Here is an 11,969-nt window from a genome sequence, read left to right as displayed (position 1 = left end):
TAATCCAGACTTTCTCACTGACTTTTTGACAGCGACTGATTTACTACACAAACTCTTATGATGATGCCTCTAGTACTCTCTCCTCCGTCATTTCTACCTTAATCTCTAGCTACCCTGTACCCCTGCACTATCCAATGCCCTGCTGCACTCCATACCCTAATAATCATCCCTCTCCCTCTGCCACCCATTTCCCCTGCATCCTTCCCTGCTCTGCTGCGCAGTATAACCGTTGCAGTTTAGCGCTTCTTTTGATTATAATAATAATAATAATTTGATTATAATAATATACCTCTCAAGGAGGATTCATTGATAGCGGTGAGAGGCTTATGAATCAAGGAATTGTACCTGCCCTCTCCTTCCTTGAATCAAACCTGAATGCCTCCCACTCCCCAGGCGCTGTGCTGTATGACCCTAGTGGGTCTAGCTAGCGCTTGGTTTTGATGATCCCCAGGCGCTGTATGATCCCTACAGGCTTAGGGCTCCCCATGAATGATAATCATGTTTATTATATTACGCGATCTTAAGCAACGTACATAATACCGATAACAGTAAATGCAGTAATTTGAAATGCACTTTGAACCGATACAAACAAAAAAAAGCTAATTTAATAAATTAGTGAACATCTGCCATTGGTGAGTCAAGTGAGGGTAGCCAACAAGCAGTTAACCAGCCAGTCAGTCAGTCTGTCTGCAGCGGCAGAAGTGACGTTACGCTGCTTCATGCATTTGTATTCCTAGTTATATACTTTATCTGTACATTATATTAGTGCATTAATTGTTGTGACTGCAATTTATTTAATTGCTGGAACAGTTTAGCAAATGAATCACTTGCAAACTTTTCATTATTCTTAGTTAATACATAATTAGAAAAGTTTTGTGTGGATGATAACGATGTGCAGACTTGGATTCTGGTAAAATATGAATTGAAAGAAATGAGCAGCCTTCCATAGAAGATTACGTAAAATTTAATTCCTAGGTTATAGTGGAAAATTTGAGGCTTAGATCGGCGGCTGGTTCACCGACAGAGACAAGAGCTCAGTGCCAAGTCCACCTTGCAAGTGTCCAGCTTTGTGACAAGTAAGTTTTAAAAACATTAACTCCTGGAGTGTAAACGTTGGTCAATTTGTAAGTAATTTGTTTGTATACTGTCTGTATAACTCATAAAGGAAAATTATGTATGAAATATACAGTAGGTGACGAAGCTGAATTGAACAGCTTGCCTTGCTACTGCATGGATGAGGAATGACAATAAAACAAACACGATCATAAGAACGTAGGTTTACTCAATAGGGCTTTACCCACGACGAATGATTTCTCATATACTTAAAAAATAATGAAAGAACATTGCAGTAGGCCTATTTTCCCGTAGTAAATAGTTCTAACTCACACCCACTCATATACCCGTCCAACCTACATCTGAAGTATACTTGGAGAGGATTTCGGGGGTCAACGCCCCCGCGGCTCGGTCTGAGACCAGGCCTCATGGTGGATCAGGGACTGATCAACCAGACGTACAGCTGGCTGCACGCAAACTGACGTACGAACCACAGCCCGGCTGGTCAGGTACTGACTTTAGGTGCCTGTCCAGTGCCTTCTTGAAAACAGCCAGGGGTCTATTGGTAATCCCTCTTATGTATGCTGGGAGGCAGTTGAACAGTCTTGGGCCCCGGAGACTTATTGTGTTGTCTCAGTGTACTCGTGGCACCCCCTCTTTTCATCTGGGAACTGTTACATCTCCTGTCGAGTCTTTTGCTTTCATAGGAAGTGATTTTCGTATGCAAGTTTGGTACTAATCCCACTAGGATTTTCCAAGTGTATATTATCATGTATCTCTCTCGCCTGCATTCCAGGGAATACAAATCAAGGGCCTTCAACTATTCCCAGTAATTTAGGTGCCTTATCGTACTTATGTGTGCCATGAAAGTTCTTTCTACACTCTCCAGGTCAGCAATTTTCGCCTGCCTTGAAGAGGGCAGTTAGTGTACAGCAGCATTCCAGCCGCCTAGAGAGAACAAACGATTTGACGAAAATCATCATGGGCTTGGCATCCTTAGTTTTGAAGGTTATCATTATCCATCCTATCATTTTCCTAGCAGGTGCAGTAGATACATGTATATTGTTGTGGTCTTTGAAGGCGAGATCCTCTGACATTATCACTCCCAGGTCCTTCATTTAAAGATGCCCAATGACGCTACCTAGAAGTTTGTTCCGTTCATCTAAAACTTGAGTGCCAAACCAGTATTTCCCTATATCCTTTCCAAATCTAAATTTGGCCAACTTTTAATTCATTGCTACAAGTCCTGTCTTGGTTAAATATTTTCAACATAGTTTATATTCCCTTTATTCCTGTGCTCCATATGTACACTTCAATCAAACAGTATCTCCCTTTTATTCTATATCTTTCCAAAGCGTCAATTCAGTACCTTCAGCCTATTTGTCTAACCTGTTTTAAAGCTGCCTCCTGTTTCAGCTCACCTGATTGCAGTATATAAGCCACTTTGTGCATTTCTTAAGACTGATGGACTGAACACATCAATTACAGGCCGAGAGACGGATTACCTAAAACTCCTCATCTTCCACTGGACAAGCACCTAAAGTTGGTACCTGACCAGCCGGGCTGTGGTTCGTACGTTGGATTGCATGCAGCCAGCAGTAACAGCCTGATTGATCAGGTGTAGACAGCCTGTACTGTCTGCACAGACAGCCTATGCTGTCTGCCAGCTTAGTTCATATTTTGCAGCAATAAGGTGCTGCCCTCTCTAGCCAGCCCAGGTCAGTGGGACGCTGGTCCCACACTCGCACTCTCACTCAGCGGCCAAGATACAGACAACAGTCCTACTAGCTCTCTCCCTCGTGGGCATGGCCCTCCTGGGCCATGGGCACTCAACACACAAGCCTGTGTACCCACCACGACTTTGCAAATAAAGTAAAGCCTCCAAAGACATATCATTTACTCCCCGCTACCAGCATCACCAAATAATCTCATTAAACATTGGTGGGAAGTGGTGGTCGCAGCAGTTGTGTTTGCCTGGAGAGAGGAAGGAAATGGGATGAAGTCATCTTCACTTTATCACCCTATACAAGAAGCATCCGTCTCTCAACGAGTTATCCTGATGTCGTGTCTGCACGTTTCAGTATCCAGACACAGGTACACGCAGGATCTAGCCAAAATTTACCGAATTTCTTCGAGAATTGTAAGTGGCATCCCAGTGACCCCATGCCACAGCGTCCCACGCTGTTTCTCAAGTCACGTGTTCAGCATCACTTGTATGTTCTGCTGTTGTTCAGCTCAGCACAGCTATTTCAGCAAGCCAGAGGTGAGTTTTGTGGTGATTTCTGCATCCAGAGTGAGTTTCTCCACGTGTTTGTGGGAGAACAGGAGGAAGTGGCCGGGTTCCTGCCTCACTCACACCTCACCCGCCTACCACCACTATGTGCTCACTCCCTCTGCTGTGTTTTCTGCTGTTTTCCGTGTGAATTCATTGCCAGAGCTGTGTATCCGAGTGCCCGAGGCCACTTGAAGCTACGTGGATCAGCAAGCCACGTAGATCACGATGCCACATGGATCCCAACACCACGTGGGGTGTGGACGAAACCACGTGGATCTACGAGCCACGTGAGTTACCGATGCTGCTGCCCAACTTCATGACGTCACGATGTCTGCCTGACATCACCTCGAGATGTCTGCTGTCACAGTGCTGCTGACATCACCTTGTGACATCATGCCTGACATCACATGATGTCACATCAAATGTTTCAGTAATTATGTCAGTATGGTCAAGAAGATTGAGAGAAGATATATGTTGTTTGTTAATTAAGTCCTCTCAGTCAGTGTTCTCGCATGTTAGTGTATGGCTTAGTGTCAATTTTGTGCACAGAAAAGCATCATTTGCCAGTTAAGCCATGTTGTACTGCATGTACCGTGGATGTGTGTAAAGTTTTCAGTGTGTCCTGTGTGGTCTTGAGCCCAGCTGTGTGTCGACCACAGGTCTGTGGCCAGACCCCTGTGTAGCTCTTTGTTGCCTGTCACCCGGTGTGACCAGCGCATTTGACAGCTGATATTACTTAGCCCTGAGTGTATGAGCCCCTTTGCACAGAAAGCTCTTATGCTTGTCACTCATAGATGTTCTGCAGAATCGTACCTGCTACGATTCCCATCGAGATTTGTTTCACTTCACCTCCAGACCATCAGAGTGCAGTTATATATAGAGAAACAAGTCTGGGGACGCTTAGACTAACCTCTGCTGTAACTCCAACTGCCCAGAGAATGACACTCATCAAGCCACAGTTAGCCCTGTCGGCAGGCGCTGTGTCAGCCTCGTGTCACAAGCTTCAGTGAGCAGCCTGCACAAAGATGATGTCACTTTGACTGTTAGCTCGCTCACTGCAGTCTAGTGTGTGATGTTACGACTCCCAGATGTTTTGCCCAGTCGTCTCTGCCACGACTCGCTTCACATATCACTCCACGCTCGCCGGCAGTGACAGCCCAGTGACAGTACCAGTTGAGAAGTGTCCTGAGTCGCTTGCCAGAAGTCCTGCCCAGTTGCCGAGTTTTGACGACGCCTCACTCGAGGGCACCAGCATGTCATGCCCCAGGTTGAGTGAAACCCTGCAGTGACTCCTACGATGAATGCTTCACCGTTCTAGAGGAGACCGTACCCCGTTACGTCACAGCTCGCTCAGCTGCAGTATCTGTCCAGACACAGGAAGGCGTGCAGTGATGCCCTTCGATGCTCACTGCCTATGACCACAATTTTTAGCACACCCCATGTTTTTATTTTGTGTTCTGTGCCCTGTTCCTACGAGAGAGAGACTGAGTTTTTTTTACCACCAGTATTGTCGCGTTGGGACGATGCAAGGTAGGTGGCCGAGCAAATGTAGACAGCCTGTACTGTCTGCACAGACAGCCTATGCTGTCTGCCAGCTTAGTTCGTATTTCGCGGCACTAAGGTGTTGCCCTCTCTAGCCAGCCCAGGTCAGTGGAACGCTGGTCCCACTCGCACTCGCACTCTCACTCAGCGGCTAAGATACAGACAACAGTCCTACTAGCTCTCTCCCTCGTGGGCATGGCCCTCCTGGGCCATGGGCACTCAACACACAAGCCTGTGTACCCACCACGACTTTGCAAATAAAGTAAAGAAGCCTCCGAAGACGTATCATTTACTCCCCGCTACCAGCATCACTAAATAATCTCATTAAATACAGGCCCTGATCCACCATGAGGCCTGGTCACAGACCGGGCCGCGGGGGCGTTGACCCCCAGAACTCTTTCCAGGTAAACTCCACCGTGCTTCTCTGTACTGGACTGAAGAGACTACTAGCTGGCAAAACGTTTCCACAATAAAAATTCCCAGATGTTGCCCAAGTGTCTCATTCTTCAACATCTCGGTTTCTAAACCGTTTATATCACTTCAGTAACCCTATTTGCGCTATGTTGGCAGCTTACTTCACTGCCAAACCAGTGGTCTTTTATATTCCTTCCGAATATGAAGGCATTATAGCTCTGTCACAGTCAGACCTCTTAAACACCCAATATGTATCATTCCATTTTCACCCATCTTCCATCGTCCACATCAAACATTCTTCCTTGCCAGTAAGTCTACTGCAATGCTAATTTATCTGTAAGTACTAAAGTAAATTCACAGTGTATATATTCGCTGAAAAAGTAAAGCTGGTGTACATACCTACCCACGCTTTATCTCTTATAGCGATAGCCAAAATCTACCTAATTCACTTTTTTTTATGTCTGCTAGATCTGGGTTAAAAAAAATGATGAGGATGATGGTTGTGCTAATACTGGCTCTGGCTCAGTGTGAGACAAACTCTGACAGCTACGATGCAGACGAGGAAAGGTTCATGACAGGTGCCCGTGCTTTGGAAGACCACACAGGTGCACCTGAGGAAAGGTTCACGACCGGTGCCCGTGCTTCGGAAGATCACACAGGTGCACCTGAGGAGAGATCCACAGCAGGTCATGCACGTTACTTACAGAGAAATACAAATCTGGCACTCAAAACGTTGTCAGCGCCATGTGTTTTAGCCCACCTGTCTCCAGAATTTCCTGATGGACTAGCTGGTCAAGACATCCACAGAAACAATAAAGAAATCAACAAAACGTTCACACTTTTCCTAAAATATAACAGCTTGAAATATTTCCAACTCACCCACGCGGTTAAGAAAAGAAAACAGAATGTCTTCACGGCATTAGAAACTTCAGTGAAGACGGGTGAAACTCCTGAGTTATCTCTTAATGACGTAGAAGAGGACAAGTCTGAGGTGCAACTGAAGAAGGTTAGCGAGGATGTGCAGGTGATAGTGAACGCCAGGGAGACTGCTGGTCACCTCCAGCACTTCTGGCGCAGCACTGGTCTATGGTGAGCTCTAGGTTTTGCCGATTTTCTTTTGCATACAACCGCTCTACTGCCCTTTACCTTCCCTTCTTGCTGATGGACCCTCCTTTCACCCAGGCTCTCGTCGACTTTTTGACAGCAACTGATTTACTGCACAAACTCTGATGATGATGCCTCTAGTACTCCTCACAGCCCTTTCTACCTCAATCTCTTGCTACCCTCTACCCCCTGCACTATCCACTGCCCCGTTACACTCCATGACCTAATAATAATCTCTCCCTCTTGCTACCCAATACCCCTGCATCCTTCCCTACCCTGCTGTGCTGTATGACCCTAGTAGGTTTAGCGCTTCTTTTAGATAATAATAATAATAATTCTTTTGCATATATATAATAATAATGTTAGCATTTACTTTAGCTGATTCGGGTTATTATGTAAATTTTAAAACAAAAAGGTTGTGCAATGGTGTCAATTTTATTTTGTTCCTTTGGGAAGAAATTTTTTGGTACCCTCACCAAAAAACAGAATCCAACCTACCATGACCTAGGCTAGATTTTTTAATACAAGGTAAGGTTAGGTTTGGTTGGATTAGGTTGTTATTGTTACCAAAAATGCCTTTTTCCCATAGGTCCGAAATATTAATGTCTCATTGCACAACACATTTAGTAGTTAGTTTAATATGTTTATTATGCACCCCATACCCATCCTGTGGGCGGTAGTCACCCCATACCCATCCTGTGGGCGGTAGTCACCCCATACCCATCCTGTGGGCGGTAGTCACCCCATACCCATCCTGTGGGCGGTAGTCAAAAGATTACAAAGGTACATAATGGGTCCAGGGACTGGACCCCAAAGTTATGATAGCTGAACTAGTTACAAAGGTAATGAACTCCAGGTAGATCTGGTCACAATTATGGCAAGTTACAGAGGTAATGAATCAGCTTCACTCCTATACATGGTTACAGTCATGAACAAATTACAAAGTAATGAACCACTGATACGTCCACACCTGGTCACAATTGTAATGAGTTATAAATACAAATATTAAGTGGATCATACACCCACACTAGCGCGCGCACACACATACACACACGAGGGCGCACGCACTGACATGTGCACACGAGCGTACAAATATATGCATACACACAAGCACATTTAGTATTGTAGAATTTATTTACTAAAAATCCAGACATCTAAAATAAATTTTAATTAGTTCATTCAAAAACCCACAAAAAATACTTTATTAAAACTTATACAAAATAATGATGCATATTGCAAAACCCGTTTGTTATACACTGTGAACTATAATAACCTGACTCCCCCGAGTAACTGAATGAAATATTGACTAATAAATAATAATAATAATAATAATAATAATAATGTATACTTTTACATTATTTTTGTATTTAGATTAGCTGAATTTAATATAGGAAAACACGCTAATGATATTAACCAGTTTGTGTATATTCAGTTGAGTAAATTCCTCTAGTGGGGGTACTGAGGGCAACAATGTATATACACGTAGATGTATATATATCTCAGTTTATATACCATTAGAGTTTAGTTGTGTCGCCTGAGTGGCTGGTATATCGTGCACTTGTTCATCCCGTGAACGGTAGAGCAACAAAATAGGATTACAGAGGTCACAATAGGTCTTTGTCAGACCCCACTGAGCATTGTTACACCACTGGAAAGAAATACTTGTAGCCTTCGTAAACTTTTTAGAAAAAAAAAATTATACTCAACATTCTCTTAATGCTTGTTTAGCTAATTCACCAATTTTGTCATGCCACTGGAGGCCTGTGTGAGAGGGCATCCACAAAATCTTAACTGTAATCCCTTTCTTAATAATCTGTGTATATATACATCAAACTTCATATATAAACATGTTACGTTCAGGTCTCAGGTTACTTATTGCAAGTAATGAGGGAAAAATGTTAGTGACGCTCATATTTTCCACAAGTTTGAGAGCAACAAATATGGTAGCAGTTCAGTCTGTAAGGTCTAATTGTTAATTCTAATACACATCTGTATTACAGTACCATCAAGCTGGTTTACGATAACACTTAGAGTTTAATTTCATCCCAATATCCCCATATTTGGGATTAAAATATTTTCGATTAGTGGTGAAAAAATTACTGTGCGGCCTTAATGACCTTAGTGTAGTTGATAGGCCTTAAACTTCATTGACCAACCACCTAACAAATTAATGCTAACAACACAGGATATATACCCTGAGAAGTGTTTTTCTACCAGCGTATTTATGCTCAGACTTCACGTTAGGTGCAGTTTTAATGACACTAGTATAGCTGGTAGGCTTTAAACCCCATTAACCAATATCAACCAGTGGATATAATTATGCACCGAGAAGTATATATCTCTCAGTGTATTTACATTGAGTTTACTTTAATTCTTGTTTTAAGGATCAAAATATTCGTGATAGGTGGTGAGTAGGTTACATGCAGCCTGAATAACCCTAATGTAATTGCTAGGTGTCCCGTAGCTGCATCACTAGCGCACTCAGCTCACACACTGAAGCCCGGGGTTCGAATCTCCTCCGGTACGGCTGGAAAACGTTAGGGACGTGTTTCCATAAGACACCTGCTGTCACTGTCCCTGTTCACCTATCAGTTTAAAATGGGTACCTGGGTGTAAGTCGACTGATGTGGGTCGCATCCTGGGACAAAACTGACCTAATTTGCCCGAAATGCTCAGCATAACAATTGGCTTTGTATATAGTAGTATGTCATTGATGTCAACTAGGACTGTATAAGTTGTAGTAAATAAAGATATTATTATTATTATAGTCTTGAAATTCCATTAACTAATGAACCAATATTAATATGTGTGGATCATTCAGCACAAGGACTAGTGGAGGTTCCATCCTCCGTTCCGTAATCACTATACAGACACGACACCAAAGTGTATTCACCTATTTTGATCTCATATATGAGCAGTATAAAGGAAAAACTAAGATTAATAAATAATACTCAGAACAGTGACTCCAGTACAGCAGTGGTCACTGCCACTATGGCCACCATAGTACCATCAGTTACCACACCTTCACATGTCCTTAGACACCAATGCAAATATTAAATTTCTATGATAGTTTATCTTAAAGCAGCACGAGCCTAATTCTGCTGCTGTAGCTATCAGACTGTAACTACAAAAGGGAAGCTACACAGTGCTGCTCCGCCCCGGACACAGTGAATCACTGAACCACTCATCACCAACATAGACATGAGTTATGAAGTTATTAATTCTTTGCTGCAGCCCACCATCTCCCCACACCTCCGCTCGTCCCTTCCTGCTCAGTCAAGACGAGACTCTCAACTTGGCATTGATTGGCACTTTGCCTCACGGCGCTGTGGCACAGGTCCGCGTACACTGGCTGCTGGATTTAGTACAAGGAAGGTAAGATTTATTTTGTGTTGAAACGTTTATACCGAGTTTTGAACAATTAGTATTTCAAAACCGAAAAGAAAAATTAATAGTCAACTGAACATATATGTATACTTAATTTATAATGCACAAATGGTGCAATAAATTGAAAACCCATAATATACACTGCAATCTTAAATAACCAAATATTTCTCTCTCTCTCTCTCTTTCTCTCTCTCTCTCTCTCTCTCTCTCTCTCTCTCTCTCTCTCTCTCTCTCTCTCTGTCTCTGTCTCTCTCTCTCTCTGTCTCTCTCTGTCTCTGTCTCTCTCTCTGTCTCTGTCTCTCTCTCTCTCTCTCTCTCTCTCTCTCTCTCTCTCTCTCTCTCTCTCTCTCTCTCTCTCTCTCTCTCTCTCTCTCTCTCTCTCTCTCTCTCTCTCCCAATAATAGTTCCAAAGTAATTCTTTTAGAAATATTTACAAAAGCTAAGAATATAAAACTAACTTAATGTGACCTCAATCAAGAGACATTTTTCCATTTTCCTGATGAGACACTCCAACAGCATCGATAACACTACTACCACTATCACCACCATTACCAACACCACCACTACCACCACCCCAAACCACCACCACCGTCTGTAACGATCACCACCAGCATTACTCTCAACCACCACCAATCTAAACAACCCCCACTCCAGCTACCACCCCAACTACCACCACCATCCCAACCACAACCACTACCACCACCCTACTTATCCACCACTACCATCGACTAGGACGAAAGGAACATGTGACATATCTGAAAGTAATTATGCCCTCTGACCGTTCTTTCAATGAACACAGTAAGACCACTGTCACAACAGCCAGGAAGATGACAGGGTGGATAATGAGAACTTTCAAAACTAGGGAACCAGTGCCAATGGTGACCCTTCAAATCACTTGTGCTCTCTTATTTGGTATGTTGTTCGATGTTGACGGATCATTTCAGGGCAGGAGAGATATCAGAACTGAAACAGATACCATTTACGGCCCGCACATATTATTATTATTATTATAATCAAAAAGAAGCGCTAAGCCACAAGGGCTATACAGCGCTGTACGGCCCGCACATAGCCGATATGCATTTAAGTAATTTACTAAGAACGCCTTAAGGTCCTAAATATGTACTCACTGGAGGGGAGGAGAGAGATCCATAATAATATATAACAGGAAAGTACTCGAGGGCCTTGTCCCAGGTCTGAATACTGCCATAATAACATACTGGAGTAAGAGATTAAGTAAGATATGGGAGGAATTGCAAAATAAACCCAGTACAAAGCAGAGGCACTGTGGAAGCAATGAGAGGTATCACCGTCCGTGGGCCCAGACTATTTATCATCTTACCAGAAGGTATCAGAAACACTGCTGGGATAAGTGTAGAGGACTTCAAAAAGAAATTGGACAAGTATCTTCACCAGATGCCAGATCAATCAGTCTGTAATGAATATGTGGGTCATTGGGCCACCAGTAGCAACAGCCTGGTTGACCAGGCAAGCACCAGACGAGCCTGGCCCAAGGCCGGGCTCTGAGAGTAGAAAAACACTCGGAACTTATCAAAGCTAAAGGTTTTATTCGAAACAACCACCATCATTGCCACCACCTGAAACCACCCCCATCACCTCAAACAACCAGCTCACTCACCAACCTATCATCACCACCACTACAAGGAAATGCCTCTAACGGAAAACTTATCATATTATAAGCTTAGAAAACGGGTTTCCGAGGTACGACTTCAGTCAACTGGACTCACTACTTGACCACCTTCACAACTACCACCTGCGTCCAGGCTTGGAGCTCATGGGCAACCCAGGTAACCTCTTCACTGACATGGAGAACCACACTCAGGTCATCTGGTGGAGGGACCTGGTAGCTCACACCGCACGCAGATACATCGGTATAGTAACTGTCTCTAAGTTCCAGATCTGCCACTGACTCTCTCCCTGCATGACCCTTGTGGGATTAGCGCTTACTTATAATAATAATAATAATAATAATAATATTATTATTATTATTATTATTATTATTATTATTATTATTTATTAATACCACTATTTCTTAAGTTTGACATTCATGGGGTTTAAGGTAAACCCATTGAATAATGTTTGCCTTAAACCACATTCATAGAGAAATGGGAGGCAATCGGGTTAAGAAGGGTTGATCCAAGGATAGAGATGTTAGGTCCAGTGCCTTGAATTAGTA

General features: G+C 43.2%; 1 protein-coding gene across 2 annotated transcripts; it reads left to right on the top strand.

Moving 5' to 3' along the window:
* Positions 1–693: 693 nt before the first annotated feature.
* LOC128687169 (alpha-L-iduronidase) lies at positions 694–11,664 on the top strand (the record flags this gene model as incomplete). Of its 2 annotated transcripts, none has more annotated exon segments than XM_070092699.1 (4): positions 694–727; positions 5,753–6,373; positions 9,623–9,763; positions 11,474–11,664. In XM_070092699.1, coding segments are annotated over 4 exon segments (961 nt in total), but the record flags the coding sequence as incomplete, so codon positions are not given.
* Positions 11,665–11,969: the final 305 nt, after the last annotated feature.

This window comes from Cherax quadricarinatus, chromosome 40, assembly GCF_038502225.1.
Source record: "Cherax quadricarinatus isolate ZL_2023a chromosome 40, ASM3850222v1, whole genome shotgun sequence".
Taxonomy (NCBI): Eukaryota; Metazoa; Arthropoda; class Malacostraca; order Decapoda; family Parastacidae; genus Cherax; species Cherax quadricarinatus.
Note: the sequence above shows the minus strand (reverse complement) of the source record. Positions and strands in the feature narration are given on the sequence as shown.